We start from the raw sequence: 17,735 nt of genomic DNA on the forward strand, positions 1-17,735 counted from the left end.
AGCAAAATTTTACAAATATTATTTTCTATACCATTATCATATTTTTTCAACAATGTATAATTAAACAGTGTTGTTTTTAACTAAAGAAGAATGTTGTGTAAGATAGCATATTATTTCCTGTATACCTCTCTGTATAGTGATGTCACATACAATGTCCGATTATGCAATTACAATATCCCGTAGTACTTTCGAATGCTTGCTGAAAATTAAATGAGAGTTGAATGTTGAATTATACGGCATAGTACGAAGTGTAAACTTTCACAATTAAATTTGTGGCATTCCTGTATTCTCCCTTGATATTCAGATGACGAATATTCAGATGGTGCGGAAAGGCAGAAGAGGGTGTGCTTTTGGTGTGGTGATGTGACAGGAACTTGGCAAAGTTGATCAACCTCGGCGGGGGCAATGGTGATCAGGTGACATCAACTTATCAAGCGGGTTTCTTCGTTAAAAAATAATGCACTTGACGAGACCCTTCGGAGAACTGGCGTGGGTTTGCATCATCATGTACAGGTTAATATTGAGGGTTAGTTGATACTTCCGTTTCTTGATGAACGCAACAGTCTGGTGTGAATTTAGATATCTGCGACGTGAACTGTTGTTGTGGTATACCTCAATTATTATCCCCTAGTCTCACATTGGTTCGGTTGAGCTACACTATAGCTATCTAGGGCACGGCAGTATATTTTCAACAGTCTTCAAAAATGACGAACTGCAAAACTGTGAGCAGCGCCTGGAAACGCTTGCGACCCTGTCAAAACGAGAGGAGAGACAAAATGGACGCGGGAAAGAAAAGAGCGACCGCGAGTGACCTCTGGAACAACCCACAATACTTCCGGTGGATCACCACGGCGATGTGGGCCATAAGTGGTGCCTTCACCTTTGGCGTCGTCGGCGATTTCTCTCTCCTTTTCATTTACCTGGAGGAGGATCTAAACGCAAGTGTCTTTGCACTAAGTAAGTGTTCTTCGTCATTGATAATTCGACTTAATTCTTCCTTTCATTTTATCTAAAAGTAAAACAAAACCAGACAAAAGCAACTTTGGACTTCTTTGGATATTTCTACTAACCTCTCATGGACAGCTAAGTTTTAGTGATCTGCCGAATAAAATTTCCCCGGCATTTCATTTCGAAAGGAAGAAATATTACAGTTAGATTAATTGTAATGGTGATGATCATCATCCTGTACTCCAGTCTTTCCATCTGCTTCTTCTCCCGTTTCATCTGCTCAGTCTTTGTCGGGTTTTTTTTTTTCATGCTATGTCATCGTCACCGTGGGTTTTCGAGCCCACGCAAAGCCCGAAACGTTCGCCCTTCAGCAAGGCACCTTGTCCACATTGCTGCTCTCCTCCCAGGATTGTAAATGGGTACCCGGTATAGGATGAGAAAGTTAACGTTAGTCGATCAGTATACTTATGTGAGCGCCTGTAAAATGGCTGCGACTGGCTGGAATGCTCCCCAGGGAGTGGAGAGTGAGCACTATCAGTGTTGGCTGGAAGTAATGTATCCACTTATGTTATAGTCATTGAAATACTTAACAAGTGTAAAATGCGCTATATAAAAATTAGCTATTATTATCATTATCATTAATATTATTAGCATTATTCTTATTGTCATTATTATCATTATTATTATCAATATCATGATTATTATTATTTTGTGTGTATTTTCATTTTATCATTCTTATCATCACTGCTTGGTGTTCCACAAGGGAGTTTATTAGGCCCATTGTTATTCATTATTTATATTAATGATTTTCATAGATCCTCGGAGAAACTATCATTCATATTATTCGCGGATGACTCTAATCTTTTTTTTCCCCACCCTGACCCAAATATCTTAATAAGAACAGTCAATGAAGAATTGATAAAGGTTATACAATGGATATACGCAAACAAATTGTCATTAAATATTCAAAAAACAAAAGTTATGCTTTTTAGTAATTCTTTAGATAGCCTCCCAGGCAATATAACATTTGATACTACTCCCTTAGAAGAAGTTTCTTCTTTTAAATTTCTTGGTGTTTGCGTTGATAACAAGCTTTCATGGAGGAATCATATTGATAACATATGTAAAATTATTTCACGTAACATTGGCGTAATGAATAGATTGAAATATTATCTTCCTTCATCTGCATTATTAACTCTTTATTCTAGTTTGATACTCCCTTATTTAAACTACGGGATTCTTGCTTGGGGTAATACATATCAGATGTTACTTGATAAACTTCTTTTATTGCAAAAGAAAGCGCTTAGAATTGTTTTTAATTTACATACCCGAGAACATACAGATGCTTTGTTTTCTGACCATAAAATATTAAAAGTAAATGATTTGTATGTGTTTCAACTTGGTCAGTTTATGTTTAATTACAATAGTACCTTTTTACCTAAGATATTCCACGATTTATTTCATCGAAACAGTCATGTTCATAACTATCCCACGCGACGATCCGACGAATTCCATCTTCCGTTAATGAGAACCGCACATGCCCAAAATACATTTCTTTATACCGGACCCAGACTTTGGAATAATTTAGATAATAGTTTAAAAGATTCCCCCAAATTTGTCACATTTAAATATAAACTCAGAAAACATTTACTTTCTACTTATAATCTTAGATAATTTAAATTGCTATAATTTATGTTTGAGCTTTCACCTGTCCTGATGTCGCAGCACTTGGCGTGTTCTGTGTGCAGACCTCTCTTCTTTCTTCTCTCCTTTTCCTTTCCCGTCTATTGTTCTTCGTAGACTTGTATATTGTTACCGTCTTCTCTCCTCTCGGTACTGTCTCGCGTCCAACAGTGTATATGCGTGTGGGTAATTGAATGTGTGTACGAATGTATTGTCCTTGTCATATTTCCCCGGTACACGTGGTTCAATGAACAGTGTCCGGGCACTATAGCATTGGTATTCTATATTTTTTTCCCGACCTGTGTATCTCAAAATAACTACATGTATATTGTTATAGAATAGTATATCATTCACTCATTATTTATCTAGCGATCCACGTCCGACAAGCTTTGCTTTTTAGTGGATCACTATTTTCCATGATCGAATTTATTTTCCGCTCGCCCACGTAGTATTTGTACAGTGTTCCTCTTTATTATTGTACATATATGTTGTTCTATAATTTGTCTCGTATATTACATGAATCTTTTGCAAGCGTTTGAACAATATCATTTAATGACATGTATACATTGTACTATGTTTTTGATTTTCGTTGATTGGAAATAAACTATGATTGAATTGAATCATCATCATCGTTATTATGGTATCGTCAGGAGAATCATCTATAGAAATGTATCTCACTGCCTTTTCCATATGATTTTTCTTCACTATACTATATGACTCCACCTCTCTGTGGCTACTTCCGGTACACAGATTGGATGGGAACGATTCCCTGGATTCTCTTCAGCGTATGCTCGCCACTCTCCACTGTACTGTTGAGGAAAATTGGTTACCGCGCCACGTTAGCTGGCTCATGCGCACTCGGGGCTCTCGGTCTCCTAGCAACCAGCTTTTGCACCCAGGTGTGGCAAATGTACATCACCTACAGCGTGATATTCGGCGGGTGCAGCGTGATCCACTTTGTAGCTGGTTGTGTGTACGTCACGTGCTATTTCGACCAGGGACATTGTGCTGGGCCAGTGTCCTCCATGGGCTTCACATTCGAGACGTGTGAGTATGAAACATGTCCATGACCTACCGGCCAATGACATTATGCAAGTAAGGCAAGCATGCAAAAACAAATAAACAAAAAGCAAAAAAAAAAAAAAAGCAAGAAAAGAAACAAACGACCATGAAGCCGTACAATTGGGAAAAACAAAGGACACTTTCATGGTTGTCGAAAATAAACCGAATATTGATTAAGAGGAAATCGATAATAACAGCTGTATAAGTCGATGTTATCTCAGCAAATGTTACATAATGAGACATCGGCAAATGTAACGTCATGAGATATCCTCACTTACGTATGACGTGCAAATATTGCACCTCATACTCCGATGTTATCACTGGTATCGTGCTACCACGTCAAGCCTAATCTCCTCTCGATTTTTTTTTTTGTCCTGTCAGGATTTATCGCTCACTCTTAAAGACGATTAGCGAAGGCAGTGAAGATGACAGGCAAATAGAAACATATCTTGAAAGGCGCTAAGATGGAAAAGAATAAAACAAATCTTGTTTCCAGAGGAATACATAAGTGATATATGATTTGATTATGAGAAAGTGGTCTGGAGTGTGAAAATACACTCCTGCAACTTATAATTCTACCCTCGTTCAGCTTTCAATTTTTTCGCAGGAAATGAAGCTTTGGGATGTTAGCCGTCATGACTTTTATACACTGTTTCATTTGAATGTTCCTTATCCAAAAGGTTACATAATTTTTCATCAAAAAATGAACACAACATAAGCCGGCGTATTCTTTTCTGACAGAAGTACATTTTGCCTTAATGCCGCTGAATCTACTTTACATTTGATGTGGGACTGTCCAATGAAGCATTTATAGAGAGCTTTCAAGACTATGCTCCGATGATAGAGAATTAAAACATCGATACAATTAGTTTCATATTTTACATATGATTACATTACATTGTTACAGTATACCTGCTAGAAGTTGAACAAAAAATCTACATAACACTGATTGTAAAATCAATGTATCTTTGAAATGTTTAGGCATATACAAATGTTTTGAACGTTTTTCCCACACCATGCCTTGCGTATTAATTCCAGTCCATTAAATTTTACATTGATTACGTACGTTTATTACCTGAGGGTTGTCATGGTTGTTTAAGTAATGTGGATAACTCTAGAAAATGGGAGGAAGGGGTATGATTGTTCTCTAACAAAGGTAATATGAGCAGTAAACCTCAGTGAACATTAATAAATCTTAGGAAGACCTAGAAAGAAATATCCCAACCTCGGTATAAAAATACAGTCAAGTCAACGGGTATAATGTGCAATGCACTACAAAATTCGAACGCAGATTTGTATTGCGGGAAAAGGCACTCTTATTGTCGGAATACTATGGGAAATGTCCATGTTGTACAGTCAGTTAAGTAAATCGCGAATATTTACGTTTTCGTAGTTGATAATCGTAACATGGGGTATCTCAATTCGAAGTAACTATACGAGGTCAAAGCATCATGTATAATTCGATGAGTATAAGATTCTACTGCTAGTACCAGACATTATCTTCAACATTGGTATCACAGGCAGGAACCCGATACGCAGGAAATTTTTCCATTCATTTACCTTTTCCAATAAGAGCAAAGATTATGTTTTGGCTTAGTCTGGTAGGAGACTTCGTGTACGGACTGTAATCTGAAGGGGTCATATAGTTGTGGTTGAGATGATGATTCTGCAGGTTGTAACATTTTGCGAGATGATTGGAACTCACTTACATGAAATTTTAAAGAACATACAGTTCTAAGAGGAATTCAAAGTTGATTTGATGAAGATTAGTTTTGAAATGGCTGAGACATTCTAAAAACACAGAGGTCCGAAAAAATTGGTCCAACCTTTTATTGGGACCACTTTTCTGTACTTTAGTTCTGAATATCTTAGCCATTTCAAAACTGATTTTCATCAAATAAACATTTAATTCCTCTTAGAATTGTATTGCTCTTTAATATTTCATATAAATGATTTGTAATCATCTGGCAAAAAGTTAAAACCTAAATCCCCATCTCAACCAAAACTATACTAGTTTAATCAAAATGGGAACATGCAGCTGTTCCAAGAAGCCAAAATGGAGCCTCTGTTATTCAATTTTCAAGGATTTTCTGTTGATATTGTCATTTTTTGTTATTTGCTCTGAAATGTATGAAACATAGTTAGATCCTCACGAGTTAACAACCTCCTAAATGTGTCACTGAGGTGCTAGAAGGTTGTTCTTGGTTTGCTTGTTTTTATGTCACATTATTTTGCTTCATCCACCTATTCATAGACCGTGTAACAGGCAGTGCACAAAATGATGAAACAAGCCAAGGGGTGGATGATGATTATGTTCTGTGGAGATAATGTACAGTGTGTAGGTGTTACAAACTACTCCCGTTAGAATCGATTCCTTGGGACAGGAGGTTTTCTTTCGTTATATTCAAATTTCGTTACAGCCGAATAATAAAATATAGAAAAAATATATAGGAAAAAAAATGAACCTGAATTGTTACTTTGTTTTAACAATAGTGTCGTTATAGCTGTGTTCTTTATAAAGAGAGTACACTGTATTGTACGTAAGAACTTGTACAAGAGTTTACCGTGGCGGCCCTAAACATGTAAAACCCAATGAGGGTTGTTTCGAATATATTTTTTGTTCTCTTTCTTGAGGGGGGGGGGGGTCCTATAACTGATACCTTCAAATGTGTTCAACTGAAGGCTGATTTTCCGAGAGAATCATTGTTTATTCGATTTAGCTATTGGCTATGGTCAACAAGATAAGAAATGACGCAGATATGGACAGAGGAACACTATAGACCAAAGGATTAAAACAAATGTTTTGTTTGCATATTCTTTCTGCCACTGCGCCCACTATGAATGTTGCCAACCGAAACGTGGTGTAGCAGGCAAAGATAATTATGAACTGTCAACCCGACAAGCGGGTAATCTTTCTCGACAGCAACTGGTTTACGTAACCGGCTCATGATTACAGTGGCGGATCCAGGGAGGACCGCAACCGGCGCACGCCCCCCCCCCCCCTTTATTTTTTTGTTGAAGCAAAAGAAATACGGAAAAAAAAAAAAAATGGGGGAGGGGTGCGTGCGCCCCCTATAATTTTCTAAACGCGCCCCCTCTTTACGGAATTCCTGGATCCGCCCCTGGATTAAGTCCGTTTTAAGGTGATACGCTAACGGCGTATCACCTATTGTGTTTGCTCGATATCCCCATTTCTTTCTGACGAATTTTGTGAACAAAATATCTCAATAATGGCTTGACCAATTCGCATGAAATTTTCAGTGTTCATATTTCATGACAATATCTCAGTACAGCAACATTTTCATGACGATAACTTATCTGTGACGTCATCTAGGCGCCATTTTTTGATTATCAATGATCGATCATAACTTCATAACTAAGTGCCATTTCTTTACCATTTTCGGTAGACATAAAGTTCAAGTCCCGCCTGATCGTCCTGTACTATGCTAATTACCCAGGTCATCATGAACATCAAAAATTTTAAATGCTCAAAACGACTTCCCGACCGGTTTTCTCGAAGTTTCAGACAATTTTAAGCGTTTCAAAAAAATCCGCGCGTGCGCGTCCGTCCGCACGTTTTCGCGCACACAGCGCGTAAGCAACATGAAACTGCACTTTTTCGACTGATTTGGATTCCTGATACATTAAGTAGCAATATCCATTGATTTTCGATCGATTTTAACCTATAACAAAGGAATGCACTGGCGTCAAAGTTAAAATTCCGCAAATATAGTGAAAAAAACATGTCTTTGTTTATTTTGTCATAGCTCCTGAAAATGTGCAACAACCCTATGTTTTTATTGCATATCACAAAAGCATATGACCACGGACTTCACGAATGTTTCTCAATATTACTTCAAGTCGCTTTTTAACATTATTTTCGTTGTCGATCACCCGTGACCGATATCTGATGACCCCCAGCGGATCACCTAAATCGTCTTCAGTGAGACGAGTTTCATATCTCGTTTGTTTTGTTTTGGGTTTTTTTTTTTTTTTTTTTGCTTTTGTTTTCCGATAATACTCAGCCAGGTTTCAATTAATGTTCACCGTTTCCATGGTGTATGTCTGCTACTATGAAAACACAAGCCTCTATGGGAATAACACATTTTCTATTGAAGGTGTGAAAGATTTCCTTGCCTCGGGAATCTGAAAAATGAGTGCCGCCCTGTCGGAAATTTTGTTAATGACTTCCCATCTAAACGCGCAGTGTGTTCCATGTAACTTAATAATTGATAATTGTTTCGCATGTTATTTCCTCTGAAGTTTTAATGCAATTTTATTTCATTACTTTGTGTATGAGTATACGAGGTCATAGAGTAAGGGTTAAAGTCTCCTTAAAGTTAAATCTATTCCACTTAACAATCTTACTGTCCAGCTATCTTGGTCTTCAGTCCGGTGATCCAGATCACCGCCGAAACGTGGGGGTGGCGATGGACCGTCCGCCTACTCTCCACGTTTACCCTCACCGCGGCCACGCTTCTTGTGTTTTTTATCAGGTATCTTTATCCCATGCGATGATTGGAAAAAGCTATTAGTTTTATCTGTTTGCTTTTTGTATGGATTATTATCAATGTTATCATATGCGTATATCTTGTGTTTGGGTTATCGTCACGCTGGCTGTCGATGTGATTTATTCAATTTTTGCCATAATATGCTCCTTTCTTCGCTTTTCACAGAAGCATATTAGGCCATGGTATGATGCTATTTATGCTTCACTTTATTCCTCCCTATTTCCATAATTTCTCCTCCCCCTCTCTCTCTCTCTCCCACTATATTCATATATATATATATATATATATATATATATATATATATATATTTCTCAATTCTTTATATCTCTCCCCCTTTCTTTCCTTCAGCACATGTATCTTTCTGCGTGTTTCCAATCATTTGCCTTCCCAACTATAGCCCCTCTATGTTCTACTATAGGGCATGACTTCGGAAGTACCTGATGGCTATAATGTTCAATCATTATCTCCTCCTTCAATTAGTACCCGTCTCTCCCTCCGCTCACCCTCTCCCTCCCTCCCGGCCCCTCCCCCCCCCCCCTCCTTCGATCTCTCTTCCATTATTGACAGTGCGAACAAAACATCCGCTTAGGTACGGCAAGTTGCCAAAACACTGAAAACAATTTCAACTAACTTTATATGAATCATATGTGTCTGGTGTTTCCTTGGTATGGGAATTATACTGCTTGTTCATTGCCTGTAAATCTCCAGACATCTGGTATTTTGAACTGGTCTCATGTTTCCCAGTTACTAGATTTATGATCAACAAACGAAATTGTACGCGCATATTTACTAGTGAACTAAAATAAGTAAACGTGAAATCTGTTGCAACTCTAGGTAATCTTACCAAGTACAACGAAAACGAAATCGACTGATGATATTCCTACGTATAACAAGAATGCCCGGAAAACTTACGTTATCATGATAATGGCTAGTTCTGTTTCCCTAATGGAAGAATCCTCCTCGCAACGCTACTGATGATAGCACTTTTATAGTGAACTCATCGTCACGTGTGTTACAAAGCATATGAATATATATCACTGCAAGTATACCCACTGTGAGCACTGCTGGTAAATCTATCGTTCCTACACAAGTATATTTCCCATTGCAACTCCTCCTTCGCTACCACACTTTCTTATCTTGTTCTTATACTGTCACTGACTTTATTTTGCGTTCCTATTAATGCTACAGCTAATTAAGTGTGCTATAGCATTTCTACATTTTTTTTTACACTTCTACAACAGTGTACCATCACCACTATCATTGCTTACTTACTAATGCTTTTGCTCTTTCAACAACATACACATTTACTCATTACTGCAACTTTTCTACTACTCCTACTACTTTCATTACTCTCGTCATATCTGCTGCTATATAACTGTGATACTTTCAGTTCAGTTCGATTTTATTTCTGCATTTTTTCTTTAAGGAAATCAAATATTGACCGAAAAATGACAACACGTGTATCTGACAACAGAATAGGAAAAAAAAACATTACATTCATAGTGTCATAATCACAATCTTTAAGGTATAAACATAACAATGAGATCAAAGGAATCGAGGATACACTTGTTTCAGAATAAAGAGGAGGAAAAAATATGCAGGAGCATGCCGTCTTTAAGCACATGCTTGATAGTGATGGCAGCCTCAGAATCTCAAAAAAAAAGGAAATAAGAAACATACAAATATAATTATATGTATACAAAATGGGCAATTTCCCATTGAAATGCTTTGTGCTAATTTTCTACCACTTTATAATTGATATGTTACCTCTCATGTTCTCTTTCCCACTATTGTAATACTCCAAAAACTGAAAATTTACATTATTACAACTTCTGCTATCATACCTCTATAAGCCTACTTTTGCTGATTCTATTCTTGTTCATGTTCTTACTCTTTACATCCTTTGTGTGTGTGTGTGTGTGTGTGTCTTTGGTTTTTTCATGGCTCTCTTTGCTCTCGTCTTAAAGTCCTCTCGCCGCCTTGGCAAAAGGAGAAGCATCGATGAAGAAACATTGACTATTATCGAGAGTATAGGGGGTCCAAATTTAGTCACTTCCCGTGCTCTTGATTCACTTACTGTCATCCTTCTTCCCCTTTTGCTAGTAAACTACTCCCAGGCCCCCGCCCCGTATCTAGTCACTTCCCCGCTCTTGATCCACTGTTACCCTTTTCTCCTTTTTGCCTGTCAACTGCTCGCAGGCCCCCGCCCCGGGACCTAACTAGGAGGATAGCTCACCGGGCATCGGAAGAAGGAAAATGCAAGCCGCCCGTCGTTGACTCTGACGTCGAACCTCGCCTATTGGATGAAAAAGGTGACGTCGATGACGAATTGGAGAAAACGACGATAAGCATCTGTCAGCGCTGTGCCCGAATCTTATCAATACCTGCCTTCTGGTTCCTACAAGTTGCAAGTCTCGTGTCTTTCACCGCTCTGTCTTTCAACCACATCAATCTCGTACGTATATCAAATCATACTTACTATAAGTGCATTGTACTTCTTAATCACTTGTGCGTGTGTTCCATTTACTCCTCTTCCATTCATATTCTTTAGAAAATATGGTCCTTAAATTCTAAAGCCCCATTTTAACAGAGCCCTGTTACCACGACAACGTCCGGGCAACTTGAGGAAGTTTGTTCTGCTGACGTTGTCGTGACGTTGTCGTAGTAAGGTCTGTCAAAACGGGGCTTCAGTCTGATCTGCAAACATACTGGACATATTTTTGTTGCTATACTCACACCCTTTAATTACCTTAGTTCCGAAATACAAATCGAACATTAAGGATAAAGGCTTTTAGTTGGTGATGTAATGATAATGAATAGATAAACGATGAAATATAAATGTGAACTGAACTGAAGTGATGATTAGCAAATTGAACAGCCTTTCAAATCGTTAAACGTAGTCGGTATTAAGTATTCTTTGGTAATTAGAATAAAAATGTGTATCAAATCGTACATACCTTGAAGTATCAATGATATCAAAGGAAGTGGACCTAGGTCTGTCTCTATACCTTCTTTTGAAAGTAAATCTTATTATCACTGCTCGTTGTCAAGTGTCATAATTAATGTCTGTAAAACTACCAACTTTATCTACCCGTTCCGATGACGTTACTTTATCTGTCGGTTCCAATGACGTCATGCCCTCCTCAGGGAAGCTACCTCAAGTCGATCGGCATCTCGAGCCAGCTGACAGCGACACTGCACTCCTTTCTGGCGGGCGGAGCGCTGGTGGGCCGTGCCAGTGTCATGCTCTTTACCCACAAGCTCCCCGTTCCCATCACCAGTCTTTACCCGTTCATCGCCATGGCCAACTGTATCCTCACTGTACTCATACTCGTCACGGCAGTCCACGGCGTTCTCTACCTCTACGCTACAGGTGATTGTGCATCAGGCTACGTATGCTTTAAGAAAATGTATGAAATGAATAACCACCTACTCCCATGTCAGTTTTCTAGTTTGATGAATAAATAAAAAATCATATCTTCCATTTTCCCCTCACCTTCCTTGTAGTTGTTGTATTTGACAGAATGATATCCTATTCCTCCTAAAGCTCTATATAAGGCCAGGGCTTGAATTCTGAACAGCTTCAATCAGCTGCATGTATACGTTATCATTTCTTAATGCATAGACAAAAATCTATGTTGTAAGTACAGCTTGATACTTGAACAGGGACGTCGTCATGATCGAGCTAGTAATATGCAATTATAGGAGAATGCAGTAATTTATTTATTCAGTTAGTTAGTTTGCTAGTTAGTGAGATATTTGGCTTCAAATTTTTAAGCATTGTTATGATTCAGCAATCATCACTTCATTTGAATTGCATACATTTAAAAATGACCATCGTCACCGAAAACTTGTTTTAAAATTTATTGAATGTAATGCTTTTCCTCTTTTTGTTACTCGACTATGATGAAGCTTTCGTGGTTCCTTTTGGTATTTCTTGTTGAAAACATTCAAGTTTGACATGAAGCGAAGCCATCGTTTTGATTAGCAGTTCAGTCGACAAGAAAGCGTCATTAGCGTCAGTCAATTAGACCCTTTTCCTGGGAGTCTTGCACGAGTTGGTAGTTGTTTTCTGAGCCAGTTCATTATTCCGAAGGTTCGTTAATCCGAAAATGAAATAAGGTTCGTTATTCCGAAGGTTCGTTATATCGAGGGTTCGTTAATCCGAAAATGAAATAAGGTTTCCAATCCCTAAAGTTCACTACTACGCACCGTCTTTAGATTTTCGGATTAACAAATCTTATTCAATTTCAAATTAACGAACCTTCAGAATAACGAACATTCAGAATAACGTCGTGAATGTTGGGATAATAATTGATTATAACGAACCCTTTTTCATTTTCGGATTAACGTACCTCTTGGTAAAGGGAACTTGTGTGTTTCGAAATAACGAACCTTCGGAGTACCGAGCCTTAGTTCATTTTCGGATGTTAACGAACCTTGATCATCACCCGGTAGTTGTACCCTAATGTCGATGTCTGTGGGAGTATCGTGTATAATTTATGGTCTATACGCCTAGTGGACATGGCCAATAACTTCTACATGTAGACAAAGAACGGTTTGGGTTCGAATCCTGCCCGGCGCGTTCCTCCTTCTGGGCAAGATGTTTTACCTATAGTGTCCCTCTTGACCAAGATGTATAAATTGGTACCTGGCGATGCTGGGGTGATAATAATGGCAGGGCCCTCTGGGTAGAGCAGTGTTAACACTGAAGAGGCCTCCGGAGTCGATAGTTAACATCATGATCATTATTATAACCATGGCCCCTTCCTCAAGAAGGGTCCATGTATAATATTATCAGATGTGGCAAACGTGGGAGGGATGGGGGTGGGGAGGTAGCTTAGATTGTAGATGTTCCTGCCAGTCATCTTCCTTGGCGTTGTCCGGTCTAAACATCCATGTCCTGGACCAAAGGGAGGTACCATTTAATCCTCTCAATTCTATTGCCTGAAAATCTCGTTCAGCTGTTACACAATAGTCTGACTCTCGGGTATAACGTTATGATGAGAGTGAGCAGCTTGAACGACAGGGTACAGAAAATGCGGAAAAAAAAGTATAGAGACTAATGATTTTACATACAACTAGATAATTAGCTCATATTATTCACATTATAGTCAGCATCCAGTTATTGACCACGGTGATTATATAGTGCTCCCTCCGTTCATGTTGTCTCGCTTATGTTTTTTATCTATTTTATCATCATTATTTTCTTCTTTTTTTCAGCTGTGGGATTTCTCAGGGCCTTGTTCCTCTCTCTTGCCATGGGTATGGCTGTTGAACTCTTTGGAAGAGACTTTGCGGCGGAAGCTTACAACGGAGTCTTCTGTACATGGGGCATTGCAAGCATTTTGGCAGCAATAATCCCAGGTATGTGACTATATACGGCAAGTCAGTTGAGAGAAAACAAAAAGGTAGATAAAGCAGAACAAAGTGGTCCAATTAAAAAGGTGGGTCCCATCTTTTATCGCGATCTCTTTGTTTCTGTAGTTGTCACTGCCATTCAAAAACCAATTTTCATCAAATAAACTTTGGATTCAAATTCATGGATTCAAATTCATGGATTTCTTCCGTCGAGACGTTTTCATTGCAACTGATTGACAAATTGCCCTACATCGACGTAAATAAGCACTGAATTGATCAGTGTTTTAGTAGTAGCCATGATAAAAAATCATGGGCGTATACTCGAGCAGGATTCGAACCTATGACTTCCTGATCACCGGACAGGCGTCATCTCCACTAGACCACCGAACTTTCGCCCGACAGCAAATGTTGGTTCTATTCCTTACAGCATGAACAAACGGGTATACGCCCATGGTTTTTTATCATGGCTACTACTAAAACACTGATCAATTCAGTGCTTATTTACGTCGATGTAGGGCAATTTGTCGAATCAGTTGCAATGAAAACATCTCGACGGAAGAATTTCATGAATTTGAATAATTAAGCAGTACCCGCTGCATGCTATAAGGATTAGAACCAACACTTGCTGTCGGGCGAAAGCTCGGTGGTCTAGTGGAGATGACGCCTGTCCGGTGATCAGGAGGTCGTAGGTTCGAATCCTGCTCGAGTATACGCCCATGATTTTTTATCATGGCTTCTACTAAAAAACTGATCATAGTGCTTATTTACGTTGATGTAGGGCAATTTGTCAATCAGTTGCAACTCTGGATCCCTTTTAAAATTGTACGCTCTTTGAAATGCCATATAAGTGGTTTTTAAGTACACCTGTATCTTGCAAAAAGCTAAAACCTGAATCTTTATCTCAACCAAAACTATACCACCCCTTTAAAGGATAACTTACAAGTACAGTGAACTCCCGTCATAACGAAGTCCTCTGGACCGGCCATTTTCTTTCTTTATATCGAAATTTCGTTATAACCGAACCAAAAAAAAAAAAAAAATACATAGAGAGGAAAACGTTGCGGCCGTAATTTTTACTTCGTTGTAACCGAAGTTTCGTTATAACCGTGTTCGGAGACTGTTCGCTATAACGAGAACGCACTGTACAGCAAACGGAAAACAAATTCCTCTTTATACTCTGTTCTAGGGATCACGTACGACACCACTGGCTCCTATAGAGTATCTGTGCTCACCTGTGCCATCTTCTGGGGCTGCTCTGCGGTCTTCTACGGCATTACGTTCCTCGTTCATCGGCGGAGCACTAGACGGGTTGATGGAAGAGGGTCACTAAACAACGAGGACGTAGAGACGAAGTCGCTGACCAAACAAGACCTCCGTACCACCGCGAACACGGTTGGCGTTGACGATGAAAACGACGCGTCGACTAAGGAAGTGTTACTAGTGACAGATTGGCTGACAACTGTTTGAGAATGTTGAAAGTTTGACATACTAGGACGCCGACAAAAATAAATGTTCACAAAAACTAGACAAAATCCAAACACGTGCCAAACATGCCAAATAATGCTTCAAACAATCTCAATTCTTTGCTTCTGAATATCGTTTAGATGTAGAGGTTATGTTTTCGTTACCATTGGTTTGTGTGTTCGTTCGTTCGTTCGTTCGTTAGTTATATTTTGTTAGTTTGTCCGTGTGCGAAATACCTCAAAAAGTAGTAAACGAATTGGGATGAAACTTGCAGGAAAGGTTGAGAATGACACAAGTAACAAACGATTAACTTTTGGTATTGATCCGAGAATTTTGGGGGAATTTATGAAGGATTTTTGATATTTTGGCAGGTAGGGTCAATGAACTTGGGAGTTCAGGCTGCGCGTACTGTATTTGAGGTTTGCCTGCGCGCACTCAAGTGCTTGCGTACGTGCCAAAGATAGTAGAGCGTCTTTGGTACGTGCTCTAGTTTCTGCCGGGGTGAGGCGCGCCGTGCAGCTGAGGGTTTATGACGTAACAAAGGCTTCTATATTGGGAAATCAGGCAACTTTCAGCACACAATGCTATAAGTATTGTCCGTATGGGTGGAAATCACTGATATCTCTATGGAAGAACAAGATCAGTGGTGAAAATGATTTGCGTGCTTGGCGGAGGTCTGCGCTCTCAGAGTGCTTCTCTAGTTTCATCATAGAATTAAGCAAAAAGGTCGGTGGTGAATTCAGTGATAATCTACATTCATGAAAGTGTTTAGAATGTGTTACTATGGGTACGATATTGCAAATCTACTTCTTTATGGTAACACCTCTAAGTAGAAGTGTGTCGGTAGTACGGGAACCCTACGAGTTTTACGTACAGTATCAACAGTGAATGCGGACAGTATTCCCCGATTTTCTCATCAACATGCGAATGACACTTTGGCGATAGATATGGGCCATACAAATACACATATTGTTAAGAACGCCAAATATAGTTCAAGATGGCCGTAGAACATGATAGAAAGTTAAAAAAAAAATTCTGCCATAGATGACGGTCTTATCAAAAAGATCTATGTGCTTGTGTATGATTACCATGGTTACGTGACGTGCTGCGTGTTACGAGAAAGTTGAGGTATACTTGACCATGGCTCATCTCAATATTTCTCTCTTGGATCAAGAGTTTTCATTGCTTCTCTATATTAGTTACAGTAACAGCTGTAACTCCTCGCACATGCAACTATAGCTTAATAATATTGATTATAAAAAAGAGGGTACTCCTGAGCAACCAATGTTAGTCTATATAAAATACGATCGAATTCGGAATTTTACGTATTTTCATAATTATTTTAAGTCAACTACGGACATGCTCTATTATCGTCAGTAGTGCTTGCTGTATACTGTATTCGAGGGTCTCGTGGTTTGAATCCTATGTGATGTTTACATGTGAATGACAGCGAGATGAACCTCAGGTGAAGGTCTTTGGCAAGATTTTTCTATTCATCCATTCTTGACAGTGACGGGCACTCATGATTACCTTAGTAATGACTAATATCCTTCCTTTGAAATATGAATAAGGGATTTCCACTGTCAAGAAAGATAGATGCATATAGAGAGTATATATATATTTTGTATATGTACATATGTGTGTGTGTGTGTGTGTGTGTGTGTGTGTGTGTGTGTGTGAGAGAGAGAGAGAGAGAGAGAGAATGGAAGAAGGTTGCTAAAATGGAACATAACACGTGTCTTGAGATTTCTATTGATTTTATACAAGTGAGGTGACGGGTAGGGAGTAATGGCAGTGTGAATCTACTTCGTTCTGCCGTATTCCTATAACTTTATTATCATTATCGCAATAAAGGTAGTAGTGATAGATACATACTTTTATACATATTATCAGGTCTAAAAAGTTATGCGCATCAATTAAGGTATAAAATGCAGTGTTTCTATACATGTATAACGCATACACATTGAAATTGTAATGACAAAGAGAGTCTCTAAAAAAAAAGTTTTGTAATTCCTATTTGCAATAAATGGGGATGTTCTTCGTGCAATTTGCAGTGGAACAATTGTGTTGAAATAAAGCAATTCACGTTTGATTACTAACAATATGCTCTCATGTAGATTACTATTCATCCAGCCGACGTGTAATTGGACTCCAAAATTCTTATGAATCACAAAAACTGGAATTGAAATTAACGTTGTGCGACGTTTTGCCGATTATCAATCAGCTTCTTCTAGGGTCCTTCCACTGGACTTGCTGAAAAAAAAAATGGATTTGAAAACGAGTGGAGAAATCCAGCCTCCATAGTCAATAGTCAAGGGGGGGGGGGGGGATTCCGTTTCAACCTGCTAAGTGTTGTGTGGTCATTTCGTGGAGTACTAAAATGACTTAATTTCGTTACGTAATGGCCATTTCGTCAACGAAGTGGTCATTTTGTTACGAAACGGCCATTTCGTCGACGAAATGACTGCATTTCGTAAGAAAAAGACTATACGATACTTGCATGGGACATAATGGGACCTGGCGATACAAGAGATACCGAACCGTCTTTCACGCACTCGTGGGCGCATCAGTGCGTGAAATTCTTGCATTCCTGCTTCCCTCATGTATTAGGGTCATCCTCCCACTGGAAGGATGCCAGAAGAAGCTGATTTGGCGAAACGTCGCACGACGTAACTTTCCTTTCCAGTTTTGTGATTAGCATAAGAA

The 17,735-nt window shown here is 38.9% G+C and overlaps 1 protein-coding gene across 1 annotated transcript; it reads left to right on the forward strand.

Moving 5' to 3' along the window:
- Positions 1–704: 704 nt before the first annotated feature.
- LOC139726959 (monocarboxylate transporter 13-like) lies at positions 705–15,032 on the forward strand. The gene is made up of 7 exons (XM_071637946.1): positions 705–957; positions 3,382–3,678; positions 8,069–8,189; positions 10,404–10,659; positions 11,352–11,577; positions 13,428–13,571; positions 14,752–15,032. The coding sequence occupies exons 1-7, from the start codon at positions 705–707 to the stop codon at positions 15,030–15,032; spliced, it is 1,578 nt and encodes a 525-aa protein (XP_071494047.1).
- Positions 15,033–17,735: the final 2,703 nt, after the last annotated feature.

This window comes from Diadema antillarum, unplaced genomic scaffold (genome assembly GCF_040938485.1).
Source record: "Diadema antillarum isolate AM-2024a unplaced genomic scaffold, OU_Dant_1.0 seq00000106_RagTag, whole genome shotgun sequence".
NCBI classification, from domain to species: domain Eukaryota; kingdom Metazoa; phylum Echinodermata; class Echinoidea; order Diadematoida; family Diadematidae; genus Diadema; species Diadema antillarum.

What these genes read in the sequence shown, in the direction of transcription:
- LOC139726959 (XM_071637946.1), top strand. Translation starts at nt 705, where the DNA reads ATGACGAACTGCAAAACTGTGAGCAGCGCCTGGAAACGCTTGCGACCC. An exon ending in CGCAAGTGTCTTTGCACTAA is followed by an intron (nt 958 to 3,381) that starts GTAAGTGTTCTT and finishes TCCGGTACACAG; the next exon opens with ATTGGATGGGAACGATTCCC. An exon ending in GGGCTTCACATTCGAGACGT is followed by an intron (nt 3,679 to 8,068) that starts GTGAGTATGAAA and finishes CTTACTGTCCAG; the next exon opens with CTATCTTGGTCTTCAGTCCG.